This window comes from Mus pahari, chromosome 23 (genome assembly GCF_900095145.1).
Source record: "Mus pahari chromosome 23, PAHARI_EIJ_v1.1, whole genome shotgun sequence".
Taxonomy (NCBI): domain Eukaryota; kingdom Metazoa; phylum Chordata; class Mammalia; order Rodentia; family Muridae; genus Mus; species Mus pahari.
Window position 1 is genome coordinate 33,346,096 of NC_034612.1, and position 26,056 is coordinate 33,372,151.

The following is a 26,056-nucleotide window of genomic DNA, read 5'->3' on the forward strand; positions in this document are numbered from 1 at the left end:
TCTGGGTGTGGTCACGCCTCCGTGGAGCTGGAGTAGGCAAGCCACTGAGCATTGGTGTCCCTGAGGAAAGGGCAGGCCAGGCCAGGGGTCTGCATTCCCAGAAAGGAGACTAGGCCCTCTCTGAACCTGGAAGGTTAGCCAGTCACAGTCATGCCCCATGTGTGGTGTTCCAAATTCATGGCAGTGTGAGGTACCCTAGTAAGATGTAGTGGACACAGGCCCAATCCATGATGTCAGAATCCATTCTGGTTTCTCAAAGGGGGAAATGTCAGAACGGAGATGGGCCTTCCAAGTGTTGCTAATAGGCACCAAGGTGAGGCAAAAGTAGAGTCCAGTCCCAAGCTTGTTTCTCCATCTTTATTAAAGCTAGGTCCTTCTGACCACAGCGGAGGGGGCAGGGTGGAAACGACTGGAGACTATGAGGGATGGGTGGCACCCTCACAGACCACCCTGCCCTGGCTTGATCTGAAGCTCACGTCCCAGACGACATGGAAAGAGAAGATTAAAAGGGACAGCTATCCACTGCTGAACAATGAGGACCCACGTCTTCCTCCCCACTCTACCACACAGGTCAGGCTAAGTTCTGACCGCCACCACCCAGGCTCTCTTCCCACCCATGGACTACCCACCCAGCACCAAGCAGCCTGCCTGTTAGCTCTTGGGCCCCAAGGTCATATCTATACTACAAGAAAGGATCTAGGTCTAAAAGGGAATGCAGTTGGGTGGAAATCTCACTTCTCTAGTCCCCAGTCCCACTAGCCCAGAATTCATGGAGGGTGGGAAGGGCTCCTGTGAGCCACACCACAGGTGCCAACAGTCAGGGCTGGAAAGTTAGCTGTCCACTGTAAGGGGCCTTGCATAGTAAGGCGCTGTGAGCTCAGCTCCACGTGATCCTTTATGTGGAGAACCACCCACGGCAGAAACACTCCCTGCTCCTAGTGTAGGGTGATTACAGAGGCTGTGTGAAGAGGCTTGCAGAGGATGTTGGGCCCTTATTACAGGACGAGCGGGAAGATTCCTGGACCCACCCCAGTGCTGTGGAAAGGCTGGCTGAGCACAGGGCTCCACAGCCCCTGCTCCAGGGGAGGGATCTGCTAGGAAAGGAACTATGTCTGTAGGAGCCCACACCAGGCACCCCAAAGATGTCCATGTGTGCTACCTGCAGCCACTAGAGAACGAACTCAGAGAGGACAGTAATACCAAAGTCCATGTGGTGGCCAGCGCTTGTCAGACCCGTGTTTAGGGGTTGGAGTGAGGATTTCCAAAGAATAAGGCTTCCAACTCCCCAGGATCCTGGACAACATCTGCGACCTGGCTACGCATTTGGTATCTTGCTTTTTCAACTCCTCCCACACTCTTCGGGTCATAAAAGAGATGGGAATAAATACCTACAGGCGACAGAACAGAAACTTTCCCTGTTCATACCTCTATCTCCCCCAAAACCTACGGAGGTTCCTGCCTGCCTTGAACTAGGTTCTGAACACTTACTGGACTCACACAAGTGACAGGAAGACGGTCCCCAAATCTCCCAAGGAGAATGAGTAGAGGCCAAACCCACCAAGAAACCCAAATACACCAGAGAGCCCGGTGACAGACTCCTAAAGCAGCGGGGCTCTACGGCACCTGAACCGGATCCGTGATGAACTAATAGGCCTTGTCCGCCATCCCACCACCCCTGCACCCTAGATGGAGGGATGGGTCGGTCTTGGTCAGGGTGGCGGCCCGTGCGCACCCAAGCGAGATCTGAAGCTTGGGGCAGGAGAGACCCGAGCACCCAAGAGTGGGAATCCTCAGCCCGCCAAAGAGCTGGAGGACGCGCCGCGCTTCGATATGCTTCACAAGATGCTCTCCTCGTAGCTGCCGGAGGGCGCGGCGAACGCGGCGGGATCGGAGCCGAAGCTGGTTCCTCCCGCGAACTCGAGCAGCGTTCCGGAGCCCGAGCCCGAGCCCGGTGGGGGCCGAGGCGACGTGGCCTTGGCAGGCGCCTGGGCCTTGGTGGAGGTGTGCTGCGCCGGCGCGCCCCCCGGCCCGCGGTGCGTCTTCATGTGCGTGAGGAGGTGCGAGCTCTGCGAGAAGCGCCGGCCGCAGTGCGAGCACAGGTACGGCCGCTCGCCCGTGTGCGTGCGCTGGTGCGTCACGAGCACCGAGCGCTGAGAGAAACGCTTGCCGCACTCGGGGCAGGGGAAGGGCCGCTCGCCCGTGTGGCCGCGCCGGTGCTTGGCGAGGTTGGAGCGCTGCGCGAAGCCGCGGCCGCAGTCGGCGCAGCGGAACGGCTTCTCGCCCGTGTGCGTGCGTCGGTGGCGCTTGAAGTCCGAGCTGTGGCCGAAGCCCTTGCCGCAGTCCGGGCAGCGGTGCGGCTTCTCCTCGGCGTGCGCCCACTGGTGCCGCGTGAGCGCCGCGCTCTGGCCGAAGCGCCGGCCGCACTCGGCGCACGCGTAGGGCCGCTCGCCCGTGTGCGCGCGCCCGTGCGCCGTGAGGTGCGCGCGCCGGCTGAAGCCCGCCCCGCACACGCCGCACACGAACGGCTTCTCGCCGGTGTGGCCGCGCACGTGCGCCGCTAGGTGCGAGCCGCGGGCGAAGCGAGCGCCGCACTCCGGGCACGGGAAGGGCCGCTCGCCCGTGTGCGTGCGCCGGTGGCGCGCCAGGTGCGAGCCGTACACGAAGCTCTTGCCGCAGTCGGCGCAGCGGTGCGGCCGCTCGCCCGCGTGGTAGCGCTGGTGCTTGGCCAGCGCCGCGCGCCGCCCGAACGTCTTGCCGCAGTCGGAGCAGATCCACGGGCTCTCCTCCTCCGCCAGCGCGGCGGGCGCGGGCTCAGACAGCAACGACCCGACGGCGGGCGCGAATGCTCGCAGGCCACCATCCGCCCCGGCGCCGGGGCCCGCGCTGCGGAACGGGTCGCAAGCCAACCCCATGCCCTGCAGGGATAGCGGGGAGCCCAGGGGGCCGGGCAGATGGCGCCCATCGGCCTGCAGCCGTTCGGAGAACTCGGGAAAGCCCAGCATGGGGAAACCGTCCGGATGCAGCCAGGACTTGGGATGCATGGGGAAGTGGAAGCCGAACGGATGCGAGGAAGGCCCTTCTCTCTCAGCCAGGCCGTTGCCCATCCCACGGAACCGCCTGTCTGGCTCTGGGTCCTTCTTGCTGTCGGGGACAGTCGCCTCTGCCGCCGGAGCGACCACCACCTGCTCGTCCTGTCTGACTTCAGCCTCGGTGTCTCCATCTGCCACACCAGCCACGGGCTCTTCAGTCTCTGCGGGCGCGGCCTCCAGTTCCTCGGGTTCCGCAGTGGCTACAGCCGCGACTGCCATCTCCACCTCATTGGGAGCCATCCCTACGTCGTGCGGAGCCATCCGCGCGCCATCGCCGCTGCTGGGTTCCGTGCAGCCGCCGCCGCGCCGGTGACGCTGGAAGTCGGCGCGCAGGCGGAAGGCCTGGCCGCAGTCGGGACAGCAGTGAGGGCGATCAGCCGTGTGCACAGCCTGGTGGCGGGCGAGCGCTGAGCTCTGGCTGAAGCTACGGCCGCAGTGCAGGCACGGATAGGGCCTCTCGCCGGTGTGCGTGCGCTGATGGGTCACCAAGTAGGAGCGCCGCCCGAAGCCCGCGCCGCAGAAGACGCAGCGGTAGGGCCGCTCGCCCGTGTGGATGCGCCGGTGCGTGACCAGGTGCGACTTGTAGACGAAGCGCTTGCCGCAGTCCGGGCACGGGAAGGGCTTCTCGCCGGTGTGAGTGCGCTGGTGGATGGCCAGGTGCGAGCGGTACACGAAGCCCTTGCCGCACTCCTCGCAGCCGAAGGGCTTGACCGCTGCGTGGTAGCGCTGGTGCTTGGCCAGGCGCGAACGGTGTGGAAACACTTTGCCGCACACGTCGCAAGTGGTCTCCGGACATCCGATAGGGACAGCCACTGCGGGAAATGCCCAGGGCACCAGAAAGTTCTCCCCAGGCTCCCGGCCGGACAGGAAATGTTTTGCTTCGACCTCCTCCACCAGGATACCGAGGCTGCCTGGGTTGGGTCCCCAACCCTCTGGAGTCTGCACCGAATCCGAGTCGTCAGGGCCCCAAGTCCCAGGCACATCCCCCACTCCGTAGGCAGCAGACCACAGCCCCGGGGGCTCGTTCTCCTCCTCAGCCATCTCAGCAAGGAAGTCCTCGTCATCTTCCTCCTCGTGGTCTTCTATGTCATCATTCCAGAACCAGGCTCCTGAGGGTGAAAAGAGAATAGAGTGATCGTACAATTTCGCCTTGGCAGGGAAATAGGCCTACATGGCAGCCAGATTCTGGAATCGTTAGAGCAGACCTGCTGCGTTAAAGTCAGGCGTGGTGCACGCCACAGCCAGACACTGGGCAGCGCTACAGCAGGAAAGCTGCTGGCCTCCCACCATTTAGGAACTTCATGGAGGCCCAACGTGCACACGTGGCCAGGAAAGACGGGGTTCCCCTAGGGCTTTCCAGTCTGTGGAGGCTAGGAGACTGCATAGTAAGTAGTTTATAAGCAGGTTCCTGTGTGCAGGAAAAGCACTGGAGGGGAGTCGTGTGGCCCTGCAGTCCCCAGACACCCAGCATAGCACACAGCCTGGAGGACGCCCTCTGTAAAGCCCACCTTCAGCCTTTCTCCTCTACTTGCCTTTACCAGCGGCTAGCCAGTTAGTTAGTTCCCTTCTGCTTTACCAGCGGCTAGCGAGTTAGCTCCCTTCAATTCCGGACAGTGCAAACACAAATGGCTAGCTAGGGAGAACCATGTGGACGCTCACCTTAAAGAGTCCCCAGGAGCTGTGCATGTGGGGTCATGACCTGTTACAGGTCACCCCTAGGCTTCATTTTCCTGAACTCTGCATTTGTGAAATTCAGGGGCAGCTTAGAGAATGCGTGTATTGTGAGCACCCCTGGGACTCTGCCATTCCCACCTCCCACCGAGAGGCACAGCCTAACGCACCCTAATGCCCTTCCTGGGAACTGTGGGTGCTACAATCAGGTCTGTAGGGTCACCTCGATCATGAAATAAGCCTGTTGACAACACACCCAGGAGACACAGGGACACTGGACCACAGCACTTTGAGGTATTCAGAGACCCTCTGTGTGTGCGCGTGGGCACACACATGAACATGCGTGTGTGTGTGTGTGTGTGTGTGTGTGAGAGAGAGAGAGAGAGAGAGAAAGAGAGAGAGAGAGAGAGAGAGAAAGAGAGAGAGAGAGAGAGAGAGAATGAATATATACCCCCCCTTCATCATATCCACCTCAGATGTCAGCAACTGGAAGGGCTGGCTCCTGCAGGTGGGGAAAAAAAAGTCAACTACCCACTTAATTCTGAGGGCAAAGGTCTGACCCATTTAGACTGCCACTGGCCTGGGTGAGCTGGGACTACAGAAGCCAGAGACTGGGCAAAGAAGTCTCAAAACCAGGGCTGGCTTCTAATGTCAAATACTGCACCCCATCATCAGCCCTCGTTGTGCATTCTAGATGTCATTCACAGAGGAAGATAACACAGCGCCACACACATGAAGCCACCGAGAGCTGCGAGGACTTAAGCATGCTGTCCATATGGCAAGGAAATGGGTTCATTTTTTTTTCTTAGTCTGCAACACTGTTATGGTAATACATAACTTAGAAGCTTTAAATGGAAATATCTGTCAAACTGAGTTTACCTCCAGCTGCCAACATGGCCACCAGAGTAATGAGAAGTGGCTGGCCCTGTGTCCGTGACCGGCAGGGAGAGCCCCTGTGGCTGGCTGGATGCTCTTCTGTTCAGCCACAACTTTCCAAACCTGGGAAGGCAGGAGCAGCCGTGGGGCAGGGAGAAGCTGGCCACAGGACAGCCCAGCTCGGCTGGCAGTCGGATTGGAAGGCCTTCCCTGGGCTCTGGTGAGAGGCTTTAGGTGTTGGTTCTGTTTTTGTTTTTCGAGACAGGGTTTCTCTGTGTAGCCCTGGCTGTCCTGGAACTCACTCTGTAGACCAGGCTGGCCTCAAACTCAGAAATCCATCTGCCTCTGCCTCCCGAGTGCTGGGATTAAAGGCGTGCGCCACCACCGCCCGGCGAGGCTTTAGTTTTTTAACAGAGCCCAGTAGGGCAGGGAAGCCAATGCAGAGGAACAGATACAATCCCCTGGATTTCTGAGCCAGTCTGCAGTGCTCCAGGACCTCATTCTGGTGAGAGCTGAGAGGGTGGGCAGGGACTTCTCCAGAGTCTGGGAATGGTGAGCCCCTGCACCCTACTCCACAGAGCTCTGTAGGGTGGACAGTCCTGAGAGAGGCCTGAGGGTTCTCACTGCTCCCTCAGGTTGGCAGTGACCACTGCAGAGCAAACATGAGGTCTACACTGCGCTCAGTAATGTGAGCCACCCCTTAGCCCTGGAGAAGTCAGAGTTAGCTCTACCCCAAGCTGATACCTAAGGAAGCTACTGGGCTTCTGGGAGAGGAGAACCCCAAGAGAGACCAGCTTTGATCCCCCATTTCCTGCCTCAAAGTGTGCTCAAAGCCATCTCCAGTAACAGCCACTCCAGTAGCAGACATCACACAGAGTCTGTCTCTGTAAGTCTCAGGTGAGGATGCACACGCCTGCTGTGGGACTTTAAGCCTGGGGGTTATGGTGTGTCCCTTAACAGCTAGAAGGCAGTGGGGAGGGCAGCAGGGTGACCTTGAGGCCAAACCCAGACCCACAGGGTAGTAAAGTGGGGGTGGGGCTGCCTCTACCTAACATTTGCTCCAAGGATCTGACCATAGGTGAAGGGTGATGAGGCAGGCCTCCAGGAAGACACGGGCTTAAAGCCCACTGTCTAGCCAAATTACACGGCATGACCACAGGCAAGGGGAAAGAGAGGAGCCAGTGGAGGGGAGCACAAGGCCCAGGGCCAAGGTAGTAAGTCGAAGCCCTCAGGTTTGGGGACTTACATGCCCCAAACTATTCCACTGAGTTGCACCCAGGGGCCATCCCATGGCAGATGCCTCCAGTCTTCTACATTCTCAGGGGACTGCATGGGCCAAGCTGGCTTTACCCAGATCTTTTACCCCAGGGACCCTGAGCAGCCAGCCCCTTCCAAAGCTACAGGGTGTGGCACTGTCGGTCTTGGAGGCCGCCTGACATCAGTGGTAGCAAACCACTGATCCTGACAAGGGGTTGCAGACACAGAGGTCCCCAGGCAAGTTGCCATTTTTTTTCCATTAACAATCTGTTGTCCTGGTGTCCCCAAATAAGATCTGTACCTGCCTCATGCCACCTGCCCCCCATCTCCAGTTGGAGATGAGCTCAGGGAAAGTTCCTTCCCTTATTGGGGACAGTCCCCAAGGGAGAAGGCATACCAGAATGGTGTGGAAGTCTATAGATACTGGCAGCCTCACTGAGGGCTGCCTGGGAGGCATCTGAACTACAGCCTGGGACGGCAGCCGGTCCTCTAACTGATGTCTGCCCTCAGGGACTGGAGCAGGCAGCCCTTCTCTGGGGATGGGCACTGGGTTGCCCTCCCATTGCTGGTGAGCAGCCTCTAAAAGATCAGCTATTCTTTGGCCTCAATGTCTCATGGTCACAGGCAGATTCAATACCTAAGCCCTAGCGTTAACCGGAGCTGGGTCTGCCCCTGGATACCCCTGTCCCGGGAATTTGGGCGGGATAAGCATTCCTGCACCCCATCAGAGCATCCGTCCAGCACCAGGACACCTGTCCCCTTTGCTCTGGGTGCTAAGCCAGCCTCTGCCAAGTGGTCCCTCAGTTCTTCCTCCGTCTGCACCAAGCGCAGAATTCCAGACCCTTGGGCCCCAGCTAGGCCTAGAGGACGCTACTCTCCAGGTTCCCTCTAGGGCACGGCTAAGTGAAACCCCACCAAGAGACCCTCTGCAGTAGCAGTTCTCAACTTCCCTAACGCCAGGACCCTTTGCTACAGCTGCTCACGTTGTGGAGACCCCCAATGATAAAATTATTTTGTTGTGACTTCATTGGGAGTTTTGCTGTGGTCATGAATCAGAATGTGAATATCTGATGCACAGGATGTCTGGTATGCTACCCCGAAGAGGTCTCCACCCACAGGATGAAACCGCTGCTCTCAAGTCTCTCTCGCCGTGGCGTTCATGGGCCGCCCCTGACCAAGAGACCTCTCCCCTGTGGCTCTCCCGAACCTGCGCTCATTTCTGCTTAGCTGAACTGAGCACTAGGTAACAGAGTTGCTGGGTCTGCCCAGATGCGCACCAGCTGTCCCCAGGCTGACAGTGTGGGTCACACGAGGGGCTCCAGACATGCCCCACCCCCACCACAGTTGTGCTTGCTTGCTAGTTCCGGATTCTTGGATTCTCAATACTTGTTTGTTTGTTTGTTTGTTTTTCAAAACAGGGTTTCTCTGTGTAGTCCTGGCTGTCCTGGAACTCACTCTGTAGACCAGGCTGGCCTCGANCTCANAAANCCNCCTGCCTCTGCCTCCCGAGTGCTGGGACTAAAGGCGTGCGCCACCACGCCCGGCTTCCGATGCTTCTTAAACTACATCTCTATCCACTGAACTACATCTTACTGTTTAAACTGGTCCAGTCCTGGGTGTTGTATTCCCTGTCTACCCTTCACTTCCTGAAATGGGCTGGAAGATGGGAAGTCCTGGCGCTTCCCACACAAGTACAAATCCCCGAGTTCAGTTCCCAGCACGCATGTGCGAAGCTCAATGTGGTAGTGTGCTTGTGAGCGGGAATAGGGAAGGCCATGGGGCATAGATAGAGTCCTCCTGCTCAGTGGCAGCCAGCCTAGTCACGAAGCCCCAGACCCCAGCAAGAACCCATCTCAACAAGGCAGGCAGCTCTGGTGTTGGCTTCTGGCCTCCATGCACACCTACCTGCATACATGCACAAAAAAGAAAGCAGGCAGAAGTCTCAACAGAGGGAGTGGGGTTGCCCTTACAGGACCAGTTCTGCTCCAGCCAACACAGCCTCTGGGGTGCCAGGGACGGAAGTGGGGAGATCTGTCTCAGGGCATCAGGCCAGGCATACACAGACAGAGATCCAGGGCAGCAGCCACTCAGGGCCTGCCTTCTCTAGGAAACAGGAAACAGGGCGGAGCCTGGAGCAGAGGTCTCTCCAGGACCAAGGACCCTGGGATGGAAGCTGGGTCAGGAGGATGAGCTTGATTGGATGATGTAGGAGGGAAGGGCTGAAGGCGGTGACCAGGGTTGCTAGGAAGCCTAGAGACCAGGCTGAAGGGCAATGGGACTCTGAGTGTCACATAAAAAGTGGCAACACCCAGAGAAGGAACGTGGCCAGGTGCCCACGTGTCCTGGGCACCTGGTACAGCTGAACTCACAGGGGACAGAGGAGAGGAAATTAGAGTCTTGTCTTACAAGGCTAATTTAGAAGTCCCAGATGGGCAGCCTAGGGACAGACTCAGCCAGTCTCAGTTCCCAGCTGGCACTGCTGGGCAGAGACAATAAAAAGAGAAGAAGAGAGGCAGACAATGAGCCACTCGCTGTCCTCAGAGGGAGGAGGACCTGAGGGTTTCACTATGCCAGAGCTCCCTCCTGATCCTGCCAGACCCAGCCAGTCATGTGACACATCAGACATGCCCTGGGGGCTGAGGGACAGCTCAGTGAGTAAAGTGTTCACCATGCAACCATGGGGACCTGAGTTGAAATCCCTAGTGCCAATGACAAGCCAGGCACAGTGCCTGAGTCTGATCAGTAACCCTATGGAGAGACAGGAGACTCACAGAGACCCCACCAGCCAGCTAGCAGGCCCTGTGAGTGGTGACTCGGACAGACACCCTGCTGCCAACGAGGAGGAAGCTGAGGACTGATGCCCAAGGTTGCGCTCTGACCCCACATGGCATTTCTTTTTTTCTAGAGACATGGTGTCACACTGTAGCCCTGGCTGGCATCAAACTCAAGCATATTCATCTGCCTTTGCCTCTCGAGTTCTGGGCTTAAAGGCACGCACCCACACACCAAGCTTAAGATAAAAATGTTTTAAAACGGTGGTTTTCAACCTGTGGGTCATGACCCTCTGAGGGTCAAACAGCTGTTTCACAGGGGTCGCTTACAACCATCAGAAAACACAGATTCATAACAGGAGCAGAATTATAGTTACGAAGTAGCAACAGAAATAATTTTACGGTTGTAGTCACCACAACACGAGGAACTGTATTAAAGGGCTGCAGCATTGGGAAGGTTGGGAACCACTATTTAAAAGATGTTCATGGATCCTATGCCAACTGATAACTCTGCAGCCAGGGCTGTGCCGAGAGACATCTCAGGCTACCAGCCCCTACACCATGGCCTGCCTCGGATGGCACAGAGGCGCTGACCCGGTTAACAGGATCTCAGAGCCTCCAATTCCCATCCAGATGCATAGCTATGTGGCACCTGGGACCTGGTGTCACCTGCACTGAAAAGGGCCAGACTCTTCCCCTGGACCCTTCAAGGCAATGGAACACAAGGGCACCCCTCAAACCGACACTCAAGAGGTTGATCAGTGTTGTCCTGTCTCTCTCAGTGGTTGTTCTAGGCGTATCCATGGATAGATCATACCTCCCACGTGGGTCCTCAGCTGCTGTGAGGACTCACAGGCACGTTACCAGAGTGAGGGTTCCTGTCTTCTAGTATTAATACACATCTATGATAACTCCACCCTCGGCTGATGACACCCCAGTCCCCAGAGAGACACCTTTCAGACAGGGTCTCCATCACCCCACCATCCTCATGGGGCATGCAGAACCCATAGCATATTCCACGTGACTAGGAGCCAGCATGCTCAGGTTGGAATCTACAGGTTCAGTTCAGACTATTCTCCATATGAATAACGTGGGGCTTAGGGAGTTGAACAGGCAAAGCCGGAGCCAGTGCGAAGTGGGGGAGGGGAAAGGGGGGACAGGAGGCGGGGCACTGGCATGGCGGCACCCACCGGAGGGACAGAGACAGGCAGGTCCCTGGAGTTCACGGGCCAGCCAGCCTCATCGGTTGGTGAGCCTCCAACAGTAGTGGGGCTCTGTCTTAGAAAACCCAAGCCGGATGGTTCCAGAGGAAGTGGAGAGACTGAGGGGTACCCTATGCAGAATGGGTGGGCAGGCCAGAAAACTGGCTAGTCCAGGTGTGGAAGCCACTCTGACGGTTTGGTAGGTTTCTGTGCCAGTTTGTCAATGCCACTCATTTATAAAGGAAGAAGAAACAAAACCCTAACCAACCGACCGACCCTCTGAGACTCCTAAGGTCCTCTGAGGACGTACAGGAGCCCTTCGACCTCTGTGAAGCTAGGCCCTGAGGACTCAGGAGCTGACAGCAGGGGCCAGCACACAGCAGCCTTCCTGCCTCCTCACGGCCGCCCCACACGCCAACACATCAGCATTAACCGCATCATGGAAGCAGAGGGACCACGAACAGGTCTGCCGAGTGCTCTCCTTGGTAAAGGCTAACGCGGGCGGGCACAGCTCCGAACAAGGATGCTAGCAGAAACCCCCCCCCTCCGCAAAGTGCATGTCTCACTCACCCGTGTAGACACCAGTGACGACATCTCCCTCCTCGGGGTGGGGGCCATCTTCAACCCAAGGTTCTTCTCCTTGTTCGAGGTGGAAGATCAGATCTGGCTTAGGGATTGGGTATCCTGCCCAGGAGGACAGATGGCAGCTGCAGGGGTGGCTGTCCCCAATGGGGTCCTCTGCTCTCTGCCCTTCCCGCCACCTCTGCTCAGAGATCCTATGGTCCACTCCTGCAAGCCTTGCTTCCATACCCAGGTGTCCTTCCACACCCACCCCATACACCTCCACCATCAGGATACCCACCCTTTCTGCTCCTACCCAGAGGCTTCCGGGGCTGTACAGTTGAGAGGCCGGTGGACCAACAGGTTCACAGCATGTCTCCGCCTACTTCAGACCCCCTGCACCCAGAGGCCAAAATGGGCTGACTTCCCCAAACCCCTGAGCCCTCTGAGCCCTCAGGCAGACTGCCTCGGGGGCCTTCCTTACCCAAGGAGACCAGGATCCCATAGTTCTCCTGCATTACTTCCCGGTAGAGGTCCCGCTGGTCCACACCCAGCCTCTCCCACTCCTCCAAAGAGAAGTACACGGCCACATCTTCAAAAGTCACCAGGCCCTAAGGAACAGAGTCCCAGGAGAGAGGCTGAAGGGATACCCCGCCTCCAACACCCATTTGAAGTAAGGTCGGAAAACACGGTGGGGATGTTGCCCAGAAAGTACCCCATCGTTGATGGGACTACACATGCCCAGATGGTACTGCAGTCTCTCAGGCCTCTCCTATCCAGAGAGGAAAACCTCAGATGCAGAGAGGGCAGAGGCCCACGCTACCCTCACGCCCCTTCTCTGTCACACCCACTGCTCCCAGCAAACACCTTGGCTAGGGTTAGGATGGACAGGTGGTACCAAACTGAGTGTGGGTGCCGACGCCTGACCTAGCAGCAGGAAAACAGACCCCAGGAAGGGGACAGTCGTTCTAGAAGACCCCAACCTGACTGGGAGTGGGGGTGGGGCAGCCATGCCTTCCAAAGTTGAGTGAGCGATAGCTAGAGTGAGTGCTCAAGACATGCTGGCCTGGGAAGGGACAGGGACCAGGGGCCTGGAACCTGAAGGCTTGTCCACAGAGGGCTCAGCCCTCGGGTGTAAGGTCACTGAGCACAGAAAGGCTGACCGATGCCCTGAGCTGCATATGCAGAAAGCCGCTCACGTGGGTCAGGAAATGTTCCTCATCTTCCTCTTCCTCCTCTTCCTCCGCATCTTCATCCTGAGTAGTGGGAGACACCCGGGAGGTCTGCAGGGCTAAAAGGAAGACTGCTCAGAGCCAGTGGTACCTGGCTGGCAAGCAGGGTGGGGCTCCTGGATCCTCCCACACTTCAGATCCGGGTCCAGTCCCACCTTCATGGCCCCAGCCTCTCAGCCTCCACAGCGGCGGCAGGGTCCCCGTTCTTACCTTTTCCTTGAAGGACTGGTGCCTTGGCATCACCACCATCACTATGCCGCTCCTGGGTTCCTAAGCTCAGAGTCTGCTCCTCTGCCAGCACCTCCTCCACATCACCATCATCACCATCATCATCACCACCACCATTGTCTGCTGAGTTGGCCTCCACCTCTACCTCTGCCACCTCCTGCACCGGTGTGGCCACTTCTACTACTACCTCTTCTTCCTCTTCTTCCTCTTCCTCCTGCTGCTGCTGCTCCTCCTCCTCCTCCTCCTCGGGGTCAGCATCACATCCTGACCCATCGTCTGCTGGCTCCAGCTGGGTAGCTGGCGAGTCTGGAGCAGTATGAAGGGCAGCCATCGTCCCTGGGCGAGAGCCTCCGTATGACCTAAAACACAGAGGCACTTTGCACGGGAGGCCGCAAGAGCTGAGGGGGGACTGAGTTCTGTCTGCCTTCTCAGGCCGTGCAACTGGCATGCCCAGAAACACCACCTAAGGCGCTCCCTCCTCCCCACCAGCCTCTGGGACATGACTTCTGTTCTCTCACCGGCAGCCATGTGTCTAGCGGGAGCTCCAACCTGTTCCTGGGTGAGTCACCCAGGACCAGAAGCATGGAATGCAGCCAACAAAGCCCCAGGGATCCATGTTTCCTGAAGGGTGAGTGCAATCTACAAGGGGCAGCCTGTACCATACAGAAAGCAAAGAGGCTTACTCAGTCCTTGGTGCACATGGAGCAGGCCGGGCCTGAGGACTGTCGACCACAAGCACTTATGCGGCTTGGGGGGGTGCGGGAAGGCGATCTTGATTCGTCTCTTTGAGGGAACAAGCTCTCAGAACCCCTTCTGTAAGTCAAAGGTGAGATAAGGAAGGCCATGAGCATGCATTACTCCTTCCCAGTCACATAGATGGAGTCTGGCTCATCGCCGGACCAGCAATGGTGACACGTTGATATGACACTCCTTCCCGTTGGAGGATCAGAGAATAAACATGGTTGGAATGTCAACACCTCAGAGGCCCACAGGGTCTTGCTTCCCCAGTGATGCCACAGACTCAGTCTAGCTGCACTTGCCCTGGAACCTAAAGCCACCGGCTTAAGGAGATAGGAGCGGAGGTCCTACAGCCACTAAACTGTTCCTTGTCTACAAAAAGCCCAGCCCAGCAGCTCTCCAGGGTGGGGCAGCTGTGTTTGCTTTTTATTATGTTTTTGTGGTTGATGTTTAATTTGTGGAGTAGTGATTCATGGCATGGCAAACGTGGAGATTGGACTACAACTCCCAGGAGTCAGTTCTCTCCCACCACATGGCTCTCAGGGGTCAGACTCAGGTCATGAGTCATGAGGCTTGACAGCAGGTGCCATTGGCTGTTGAGCCATCTCGCCAGCCCCTGTGGTTTTTCACGAATTCACTCCTAAGTCTCTTTTTACCACCCTGCCACCCAGGACCTATCCTGTAAGTATCTCAGATCTCAATGGGACTATTTTGCAAAGCAAGGCAGGCCACCCATGCATGCTGAGTTCCAAAAAGACCTTGAAATGCCAGGCCACAGCAGACACTGGAGCCACACCCCCAGCAGACAGCATTGCCTCAGGATGCTTAAAAGCAGACTGTGGCAGGTAAAGATGCCTAGGGCCATGAGAACAGTTGGACCATTGGGCTTCGTATTCCCATGGGCATACATGAGCAACCTGCTTAGTCTGGGCTCTCTTGTATCCCATCCCTTCTGTTCCGACATTTTTAAAACCTATGCTCTAGGGGCTGGAGAGATGGCTCAGCAGCTCGGAGCACTGGCTGCTCTTCTAGAGGACCTGTGTTCAATTCCCAGAACCCTCATGGTGGCTCACAACCATCTCTAACTCCAGTGTCGGGGATCCCATGCCCTTTTCTGTTCTCTGTGGGCACCAGGCATACAAGTAGTATACAGACATATATGGAAACAAGACACTTACACATAAATTGTTTTTCATTAAAATCTAGACTTTGGTACTGGGGTGGTGGCTCAGTCAGTCACATGCTTGCTTCAGATGTGTGATGACCTGAGTTCATTCTTTGGAATGTAAAAGCTAGGCACAAGGTACATGCTACTAATCCCAGGACTGTGGGGACAGAGACAGGAGGTTCCATGGGACTTGCCGGTCAGCCGAGGTGGCCAACTCAGTGATAGGCGCTGTCTCAACAAACCTAAGGTGGACAGCAACTGAAGACATCTACCATTGACTTCAGGCCTCTACACACATTACACACACACACACACACACACACACACACACACACACACAGAGTCATAGCAATCAAAACGAAACAAAACAAACCCCACCCCATATCTCAGAAGCTAGGACTCTCTGATCATGCCTACCGGCACCAACCACCATGCCCCTGCCCCCGAACCCACAGGCTAGGACTCTTGACATCTGAAAGTCCCCTCTGTCTTGTTCCCTGAGCACTATAGATTCAGAAGCACCTGTCTTCAAGATTGAGGCTACAAAACTAGGCCTAAGAGAAGCGCCCAAGCCTTCCGGGGCTCTTTGGTTCTGGAAGACGCCTGAAGGGTAAGAACACAGCCTGCCTTATGCCGCCCTGGCATAAGGGCGCACTGAGTGCCCAGGGGCACTGAGAACACTACGGGAGCGATTCCCCAACCACCACCTACCTCAGACCTAGAGAAGGACTTACTCAGGCCTAAGGCTATAGAGTCAAGCTCAGCCCAGACACCCACAGAACTAACGCCTGTCTGGCCACACCACCTTGGCCAGCAACTTCAGACTTCCTGGAGCTAGACGGTTGTCTGCAAGGACTCAAGGAAAGACGAAAGCTGTGTCTGGGGAGGTAACTCAAGTGTTTGCCACACTAGCATGAAGACCTGAATTCAATCCTCCAGCTGGAGGGAAGGGGGTGGGGGGATGCAGAACACAGAGCTATCTATCTGTAAACCAAGCCCTGGGCTGTGCCGGCCAGGCAATCTGAATTGGTAAGCTCGGGGTTCAGAGAGACACTGCCTCAAATAATAGGATGAAGAGTGACCAAGGAAGACAGCAATGCCGACCTGTTATCTACATGCACACTGTATGTACCTGCATGCACATATGCGCACACAAAACTGTGTACATACATTGCACACAAAGTGGAGGGTGGAGGAGGCAGCCCGCCTTGGCTACATCTCTCCCCAGGCAGCGTGCACACTTTCTTTACTGAAGAATATTCAACTGAGGGATGACGAGGAGTCCGTTTCTTCCCCTAATTCCTATCCCAGACACACAGTAGCCACTCCAGTACTTACTAAAAACATGGCCCAGAGGTTTACAGTTAATGACATGAACGTTGGATTTTTTTGTTAATATTTGTGAGGGCACAACTGTCACATTCCACAACAGGCTGGCCACAGATTGAGGGAAGGGAACACCAAACTAAAACCCACCCCAGAAGCCATGAAGAGTCTCTGTCACCAAAGAGGACAACGGATAAAATCGAGTCCTGTCACCAAAGAGGACAACGGATAAAATCGAGTCCGTGCACCAGTCCTGTGACGGTTACTGTTGCACTCTTGACAGGATCTGAAGTTACAGAAGAGAAGAGGCCTCTGGGATGTCTGTGAGGGAGCGGCTAGATTAGGTTAACTGAGGTGGGAAGAGCCACCCTAAACATGGGCAGCACCATCCCCTAGGCTGGGGCCCTGGTGTGAATGAGGAGAGAGCCGGCTGAGCCCCAGCACCCATCTCTCTGCTTCCTGACTGTGGATGCAGTGTGAGCAGCTGCCTCCTCCTGTGGCCTCTGTGTCTCTCCCACCATGATGGTCTGTACCTTTCTACTGTGAGCCCAAGCAAATACTTCCTCTCTTGAGCTGCTTTTCAGGACAGAGCAAGAAGGGGAAAAGAGGGAAAAACGCCTATTAAGAGCCTCTAATGTCGCCGGGGAACACACCTTTAATCCCAGGACTTAGGAGGCAGAGGCAGGTGGATTTCTGAGTTCTCGGCCAGCCTGGTCTACAAAGTGAGTTCCAGGATAGCCAGAGTTACAGAGAGAAACCCTGTCTCAAAAAAAAACAAAACAAACAAACAAACAAACAAAAAAGCCTCTAATGTCCTTGAGAAGACAGGGCAGAAGCCAAGAAAAGCCTGATGCTCCAGGTGCTCTGACCCAGGATTCAGAACAAAAGTTCTGAAAACCAGTCTGACCAGGAGGAGGTCAGTTCATCTTGCAACTAAGGTCCAGGGGTTCCCTCCTGGGATGTTCTTAGACCCTCACCTGCCAATCAGTCCCTAGATTGCCTTTCTGCTCCATTCTCCTTAACCTCTCATCCTGGAATAGACTGCAGCGTCAAGTTCACATTCACGGCTTCATCAGGCAAAACCCCTGTGTCACTTCAACACATCTTTCCGCTCAAGTCCTGAACCTAGGGCACAGCGCTGCAGACATTCAGAACGGGGTGCAGCACTGTCCATAAGAAGGGAGCGTGCAGAGACACAACGGCAAAGTTTGAAAAGTTAGGAACTCCAGAAAAGTCCCAAAACCAGGGGACCCCACGTGAAGGAGCATGTTTACGTGTGGTCATGCTCGTGCAAGCACACTTGTGGTTAGTTACCGTCGTTCCCGCTCAGTAGCCCCCACTGACTTAAGACCCTTCAGGACTTTTTGTCCAGAACATCTTTCCCTGTTCACTACACTCCTCACCATCTGCCCAGTTTCCGGAGCCCCTATTCTCCAGAACTGCTCCCTGGAGGTCATCCACGACCCCCAGAGCAGGCCATCTAGCCCTCTAGACCAGCCAGTAGCGACAGAACCAAAACAAAATGCCAATGCCACCCACCCAGGCTGAGCAGGTGGACTGATCCTCGCTGGTACCTGCACCTCCTCCCTCCCTTCTTGTGTCCACATAATGCACCATAGATTCTGCCAACGCGTTCCACCACCCATGGGGCAGGGGAGGTGGTGGTGGGGCCTCCATTTATAGATGAAGCAGGCTAGGCCACGGCCCCTCAATGTCACAAAGCTGGCTGTAGGGCTGCAGGTCAAGGTCTTTCCCTCTTCTCCCTCCCTCTGGGGGATGGGGAAGGGTACCTAGCATCCACTTCGCGCTTGGGCAGGAGTAGTGACAGCTCTCCTTGGAAGGTGTCTCTCTAGGGGGGCGGGGGCGGCTCCGGCCCAGTTCCCGCCCCTAAGCTGGAGAAGGCGGCGCTAGCACCCTGCAAAGGTGCAATGCACGTCGTCCCCGGCCCGCCCCCTCCCACCCTGGAGTCTGTACCCGTCTAGGGTGTTAAGCCATCCCTGACGTGCCGCGCAGGCCCAGGTCGGTATTGGGGGGATCTAGGGGCCTGGAAGATCTAGCTCGTGCAGCTGCAGCTCCCCACCAAGGACGGGCCCTGCAGTCCCGCGATCTCCCCACGGACACCCGAGGCCTCCAGCTCTCTCGAGCATCCATGACGGCCAGCCTTGCCGCCGCCACCGCCCCCAGCGCGCGCGTCCCGCCCGCGCGCACCTGCCGCGTCCGCGCGCCCCACTCACCGCGCGCGCGCCCGGGCCCGGCCAAGCCGGAGCGAGACACGGACTCGTGGGGGGTGGGGGGCTGTGACCACCGGGAAACCCCCCCCCGCACTACACAAAGTGACGGCCGCGAGCTGCGCGACGGCGGAGGAGGCGGCGGCGCGTGGGCACCGGAAGTGCCGCCCGCCGGCCCCGCCTTGTCCGCGCCCACGGGGGGGCACTTCCGGTCATGGGGCGTCACGGAGCTCTGGATGTAGACAGGGGGCTGCTTCGTCGCACCCCCACATGCAGGGGGATGGTTATAGCTACCCACAGTGAGCACCCCTGTATTACCTGCTCCTCTACGTTTCAAGGGACCCCTGCCCACGACGTCCAGCCCCAGCGAGCATCTCTTCTCTCCAGACGGTAGCCTAGGTCTACCTTTGTGCGTGCCAGGACGTGTCGGGAGCCCGTCCTCCTGTCCACCGGACCCGCCCTGGATCTCATGATGGTGGAGAAGGGTAGTGACCCCCTGTGGGTATTCAGGCAGCGCTTGTCTGACCCTGACATAGGCAAGGGTGTGGCCGGGAGACTGATCCGCTCTGGCTTTACTTGTGTGTGCGGGGTGTGGCAGACAGGGGCAGGCTATTCAAGGCGTGAGGGGGATACTGTGGACTACAGCAGTCAAATGCACGAAAGACTGGAGATTGAGGCCAGACTGGATTTATGTTCTTCAACTCCCTAATCTGTCATCCCCAGGCCTGGCAAGAATATTGGGAAATAGCATGGCTTTAGACAGGTCGAACCTTGACAGTCCATTGATATATTCACGACTACTCTGGGCAGTGCTCTGTAGCCTCAAAGGGCCATCTTTATTATGAAGTCCCTGGACCCCGAGCCTGCTGTCCACTAGGTACCAACCCTGGACATGACCCTGGGGAGACCAGGGTTCTAGCCTCTGCCCTCTCTCCCCTCTTCCTTGCCCTCCCCTCCCTTATATTGAAAAGTCTTTGTGAAACCCACATGCTTTTCTTGGTAGACCATGTAGACCTCATCTTAGGCGAGCCCTAACCCCTGCCTCTAACTGTGGGCTCTCTAGGGGCCAGAACCTCACCCTTCTTTTCTGCCTACACACATTTAGGCACACATGGAAGGAAGCTGCTTGTCTCTCGCTTTTACTAGGATGTGTGTTCACATGTGTGCACATGAGCTATCTCTGTGATGACATGCTTACACACCCTGAGTTTTTACACAGACAGGTTACCTGCCAAATCACCCGCCTCCCTGCGGAATCCCAGGCAGGCTAGAAACCTAGGGAAGGGAAGGGGAGCCAGTCTTTCCCTCTGGAAAACCCGAAGCAGGTGATGAATGTGTGTTCCTGCCATGTTCTATGCATGTGTGTGTTCCTGCCATGTTCCATGTATGTGCGTGTTCCTGCCATGTTCCATGCATGCACGTGTTCCTGCAATGTTCCATGCATGCACGTGTTCCTGCAATGTTCCATGCATGTGCATGTTCCTGCCATGTTCCATGCATGTACGTGTTCCTGCAATGTTCCATGCATGCGCATGTTCCTGCCATGTTCCATGTATGCGCGTGTTCCTGCCATGTTCCATGCTGTGCTCCCTCCCCATGCTCTTGGGCCCTGTTGTCAAGTGAGCAGCTGGGAAAGTGGAGAAACAAATTTTCGAATGGAGGCCATGTGTCTTAAGAATCATGCAACCAGACACAGTGGTGCAAACTTGAAGTCCCAGCTACTCTGGAGGATCATGAGTTCAGAGCCAACCCAAGCAATTTAATATGACCCCCCCATCTCCAAAAACATTAAAAGCTGGGGGTTGGGGGTAAGCTTACCAGTGCTGGGCCTGACTTAGAATCGCTTCAGTGAGGGGCTGAAATTGTGGTGAGATCGCAGACTGATTCCCCACAATTCACGCCAGTGAGAAGTTGGGGTATGACTCAGGGGTAGAACATTTGCCTAAAAACCACTACTGAGGATCTGGGAGCGTGCGGTACCAAGCTTACGAAAGGCTTTGGCTTCTATCCCTAGCTCCTTTGAAAACAAAACAGAACAGATAGGATGTTAGTGTTACCTGCAGTGGCTGATTGGAATTCCAGTGGAATTTGACGCTACTTTTTTTGGAGGGGGGGGGGAGTAAAGGAAACAAATGTATTTAATTCACAGTTTTGGAGACTGGAAGTTCTAGTGAGGAATCCTGGCTGCATCACACTCTCAGGCGAGTGTGTGTGTGTGTGTGTGTGTGTGTGTGTGTGTGTGACTGGCTCAAGATAGTGTGATGGCTAATCTTGGGTGTCAAGTTGAGGCACTTAGGAAAAGAGCTCTCAGTTGAGGAATTAGCTCCATCAGATTGGCCTGTGGGCATGTCTGCATTTTCTTGATTGCCAGTTGATGTGGGAGGGCCCAGCCCACTAAGGGCGGTGCCACCCTTAGGCAGATGAACCTGAACTGTGTAAAACAGAGTACCTGGACAAGACTGTGAGCAGCCTTCCTCCATGGTTTCTACCTCCTGCCTCTAGCTTCCCTCTTGGCTGCTCTTGATGACAGGCTGTAAGCTATCGGCAAAAATAAATCCTTGCCTAAGATGCTTTTGGTTAGAGTGTTTGGTTACAGCAGTAGGAAAAGTAGCTAAAGCAGGCAGTCTCACCACAGAGCCCAAGATGGCCTTGACTTTGACATCCTCCTGCTCCCTAATGTCAGGATGTCAAATAATCTTCCACCTGTCCCATGCTGCTTTCCACCTGAGCCGGGATGTAGGTATGCTCAAGACTTGCCAGTCACCAGTCTTCCTGTAACATACTGGACAGGCTCGAAGCCCAGGACAAGAAGAGGAGCCAACCCGTTCGATGGGAAACCAAAAGCAGATGATGGGTTTCTGAGAAAGAAGAAAGGAGGTTGAGCCCGCCCAGATCACGGACTGGTCCACCTGCCACCAGATGCTTACAGAGATAGGGGAGAGTGGGGATTGACACTCTGCCTGGGAATGATGCCTGCCTAGGCCTGTGCACCCCAAGAGAGCAGAAGCAAGAAACACAGATGTGGGACCTGGGGGCAGGGGGAATGGTTCTATTGGTAAAGGGCTTGCCGTGCAAGCACGAGGACCCGAGTTTCATCCAGAACACCCACGTAAAATGTCAGGCATGGTAGTGCACGTTCGTACTCCTTGTGCCAAAGAAAAAGGGCTAGAAAGATCCCTGGGGCTCATTGGACAGCCAGCATAGTCTAATCGGTGATGCTCAGGTCTCAGTGAAAACAATACTGGGGAGCAAGGGGGTGGGGGAAAGCTGTTAAGATGGCTCAGTGGTGAAGAGCACTGGCTGTTCTTCAAGAGGACCTGGGTTCGATTCCCAGCATCCGCATAGCAGCTCACAACTGTCTGTAACTCAGTTCCAGGAGATCCAACACCCTCACACAGACACACACGCAGGCAAAACAACAACGCATATAATAAATAAGTAAATCCTTAAAAAAAAATAAGGTGGGGGCTGGAGAGATAGATCTGTGGTTAAGGACATGTACTGTTCTTCCAGAGGACCTGGGTTCGCTCCCAGTACTCACGCAGGTGCCGGCTCACAACCCCCTATCGCTCCAGTTCCTAGGGAACCTGCACTGCTTGTCTGTATAGGCACTGCACTCCTGCGCACACAAATGCACACATATACACCCACCTGCAATTAAAGATCCTAAAATATTTTAAATTTTAAAATAAAGTTAAGGCTCCTGAGGTAAGATACCCCCAGCTTGCCCTCTGACCTCCATGGGAACGTACACACATGAACACATACACACACATTCATAAAATAAATCGACTTTACAGTGCAAAAATATATATCTCCCTCCACTGGGAAAGAGCTGTCTCTCCTTCCTGGGCTTAAGCTTTTGCACAGTGTCATGAGCAGACACAAGGTGCTGGGGGTGGTCACAAAACAGGGAAGGTAGAGCCTGTCCCTCAGGGAATCAAGAAAATCCAAAAGCGGGGCTGGTGAGATGGCTCAGCAGGTAAGAGCACCTGATTGCTCTTCCGAAGGTCCTGAGTTCAAATCCCAGCAACCACATGGTGGTTCACAACCATCCATAACGAGATCTGACTCCCTCTTCTGGAGTATCTGAAGACAGCTACAGTGTACTTACATATAATAAATAAATAAATCTTAAAAAAAAAAAAGAAAATCCAAAAGCTGTAACTATGAGACCCACCTCCCACAAAAACCCATGCAAAGAGCTGAGAGCAAGCAGAATCAAGCAGGTCCCCGTGCCTCCCTGGCACAGGCAGTAAATATGTCACTCCGGCCTGACAGGTGGCCAGAGACTGGGACACAGTAGGCCCTGGGTGAGAGCCTGAGGTAAGAGCTTGGGGTGATTCAGATAGCCCCAACATAGCGGGCGACAGGGAGGTCATGGTTTGCCAAGATAGTGTGGGTGTTATATGGGCGTCCTGGAGCAGCGAGAAGACTGTAAAAGCCATTGAGGTGGCCCAGGGGCCAAGCGGCCAAAAGGGCCGCCATACAAGCGTGAGGATCTGAGTTCAGATCCCCAACACCCGCAGAAAAGTCAGGCATCATGGCATGTGCGTGGAATTCCAGCCCTGGGAAAGGGAAGACAGGAGCAACACAGGGACTTGCTTGCAGTCAGTCTAGACAGGCCGGCAAACTCGAGATTCAGTAAGAGACCCTGTCTGATAACAGACAAACAGTAACAGGGGAGGAGGAAGAGAATTGCAGAGGAAGGCAGGAAGACCACAGGAGCGTGGGTCCACCAGAGTGAGCGAGCTCCAGGTTCAGGGAGCGACCCTGCCTCAAAAGTGAAGGTAGAGCATGACCAAGGAAGACACTTAACAGTAGCTTCTGGCCTCCACGTGGGCATTTGCACCTGTGCACGGGTGCACCTGTATGTACACGCGTGCACACGCACACACATGCACACGGCTGTTGAGGCAACCTTGATGGACAAAGTGACATGCTATGAAAGTGTGAACCAGATTCCCCTTGAGAATCCCGAGTGTCCCAGGTCTGTGGTATGGCCTGTTGACACCAGCATCAGGACCGTCTTCCCACTGGATCAAGTCCCACTTCCTGCCCCCTAGCACATCCACATCTGCCCCCCTATTGTCCTGCCCAGGCAACCAAGTCCACTGTAACACCCCAGCTGAGAGCAAGTGCATGGCCCAGATCAAAGTGGCCAGGGGGTCCGCCAGACAGCACTGGACCAACTCCAGGTGCCTGAAAGGAACAGGGGTGGGATGTCATGCCTGAAGACACAGGGATGTCCAAGGGGCCCCTGAGAATCCTCAACTCTGTCTCCACCTCTGTGCTTCTCTGCCATCCCAGCCGCGACAAAAATCTCATCAGTCAGTTTATCCATAAGCCCCACCCTTAATATCTGATGACACCCTCCCACCACCCCTAAGTGATTGATAGCTTGTCACCCTCACCTACTTGCCTGCACACGCACCATCCATGGTCTGTTTAAGCAGAATGCCCCATTCTTAGTGTTCCTCCATCTGCTGGCACCTGCCCCACCCCCAGCTCCTGGGCAGCACAGGTTCTGTGTTCCTAATTAAGATGGTTCTGTCCTCAGATCTCAGGCCCCGAAGTAAATGTGATTTTAGCATTTTTACTTTCTGTGTATGTGTTTTAGTGTATGAGTGTGTATGCGTGTGTGTGTTTACCTGCATCTGTGTGTGAGTGTGTGCCTGTGTGTGTCTGTGCATCTGTGTGGTATGTGCATACTGTGTGCCCATGCATTGAGGCCACAAGAGGATGTCGGATGTCGCTCTAGCACTCTATGCCTTATATGCTGGCAGCCATCAATCCCCAGCAATCCTCCTGTCTCCACTCCTGATAGCACCGGGCTTACAGGTACATGCAGAGCCATACTCAGCTTCTCATGTGGGTTCTGATGATTCATACTTGGGTCCTAATGCCTGTGTAGCAAGAGTTCTTGCCCACTGAGCCACTTTTCTAGTCCAATACCCCTTTCTCCCTTCCCCTCCCCCTCTGTATGTATGTGTGTGTTTGTGTGTGTGTGTGAGAGAGAGAGAGAGAGAGAGAGACAGACAGACAGACAGACAGACAGACAGACAGACAGACAGAGACTGACTCCTGTAGCTAAGCCTGGCATAAAACTTGTTCCTGCTCCTCTGGTCACCACCTCCTGAGTGCTGGGATCAAAAACATTGTGCTACTGTACCACTGTGCTACTGTACCGCTGTTCCACTGTACCACTGTGCCACTGTACCACTGTGCCACTGAGCCACCGTACCACTGAGTCACCATGCCACTGTACCACTGTACCACTGAGCCACTGTGCCACTGTACCACTGTGCTACTGTACTGCTGTTCCACTGTACCACTGTGCCACTGTGCCGCTGTATCACTGTGCCGCTGTACCACTGTGCCATTGTACCACTGTGCCACTGTGCCACTTTGCTGCTATACCACTGTGCCACTGTACCACTGTGCCACTGTACCACTGTGCCACTGTACCACTTTGCTGCTGTACCATTTTGCCGCTGTACCACTGTGCCACTGTACCACTGTGCCGCTGTACCACTGTGCCTCTGTACCACTGTGCCACTGTACCACTGTGCCTCTGTACCACTGTGCCACTGTATCACTGTACCACTGTGCCGCTGTACCACCGTGCCACTGTACCATTGGGCCACTATATCGCATTTATGAAGTGCCGGGGATCAAAGCCAGCTTCTGACATGCTAGAGCAGTCCCCTACCAACTAAGCTACATTCTGGCCATAAGCACTGTTCTTTCTTTTTTCCCAACTGGCACTACAGAGGCTGGCAAGGTGGCTCAGTGGTTCAGAGAGCTTACTGCTTTGCACTCGGGGTGGATTCCAGCACCTACATGACAGCTCAGAGTCATCTGCAGCTCCAGTTCCAGGGGATCTGATGCCTTCTGACTTCTGGGGCACCAGGCATGCTCATGGTGCACACATACATGCAGACAACACACTCGTACATACAACATTAAATGAATAAATCTAAGTACAGGTTAGAGAACCTGGCACTACAGTTGTCTGTCTGATCTGGGGACATGGGCCAGTACTCTCCGTGCCAGGCCTTTTGCTTCCCTGTGCAAGTCCTAAAACCTGAGCTGGCGTGGACACACCTTAGCAGTCTCCTCGGTCACTGAAACAGCCTATTATGTGATATGATGATGTTTTGTTTTAATCCCGGGTGTGGGATATGGGGCTGCTTCAGACTGTCCACAACCACTAACTGTGATTGTCTCCTGCTCTAGTGGGGCATAATTTTTGCCAGCTGCAAAATCTGGAGGCCCTGCCTATGCAGAGTCTGGTGACTCTGGAGACTTGTAAGCGGGAGAGTCCAGAGAGGGTCTGTGCTGCTGCTGCTGCTGCTGCTGCTGCTGCTGCTGCTGCTGCCTCCATTGCTCGTGGTCCCCACTGGTCCCTGCCGCTGCTGAATTGCTGGTTTGGTGGACTGCTGAATATTCTAACAACAAGAATTAAACTTGCCCCCAAAGAATCCAGTGCTCCCATCAGCGGGAAGTAGCCTATAGGAGTCTACGCCCCCTTTCTCTTTTATACTTTTTCTCCTACCTGGTGTTGGGGGATTGAAAGGGACTAGGGTAGAATAAGAATCGGAGGAGACAGCAGACCTAAGAAAGAGCTCATAAAGTAGACAGATCACAGTTTCCCTTAAGCAGGTATGTAAACACCTCAAAATAGATTCCGGAGTTCCCGGAAACGG

General features: G+C 55.3%; 1 protein-coding gene across 1 annotated transcript; it reads right to left on the bottom strand.

Moving 5' to 3' along the window:
* Nucleotides 1-343: 343 nt before the first annotated feature.
* Znf316 (zinc finger protein 316) lies at nt 344-18,485 on the bottom strand. The gene is made up of 7 exons (XM_021186990.1): nt 18,354-18,485; nt 13,571-13,700; nt 12,870-13,246; nt 12,627-12,718; nt 11,912-12,038; nt 11,437-11,550; nt 344-4,198 (listed from the first exon to the last, which is right to left on the bottom strand). The coding sequence occupies exons 3-7, from the start codon at nt 13,216-13,218 to the stop codon at nt 1,836-1,838; spliced, it is 3,045 nt and encodes a 1,014-aa protein (XP_021042649.1). The 5' UTR covers nt 13,219-13,246; nt 13,571-13,700; nt 18,354-18,485; the 3' UTR covers nt 344-1,835.
* Between the last annotated feature and the right edge of the window lie 7,571 nt (nt 18,486-26,056).

What these genes read in the sequence shown, in the direction of transcription:
- Znf316 (XM_021186990.1), bottom strand. Translation starts at nt 13,218, where the DNA reads ATGGCTGCCCTTCATACTGCTCCAGACTCGCCAGCTACCCAGCTGGAG. An exon ending in ACCAGTCCTTCAAGGAAAAG is followed by an intron (nt 12,719 to 12,869) that starts GTAAGAACGGGG and finishes TCTTCCTTTTAG; the next exon opens with CCCTGCAGACCTCCCGGGTG. An exon ending in CGTCACTGGTGTCTACACGG is followed by an intron (nt 4,199 to 11,436) that starts GTGAGTGAGACA and finishes TTTCACCCTCAG; the next exon opens with GAGCCTGGTTCTGGAATGAT.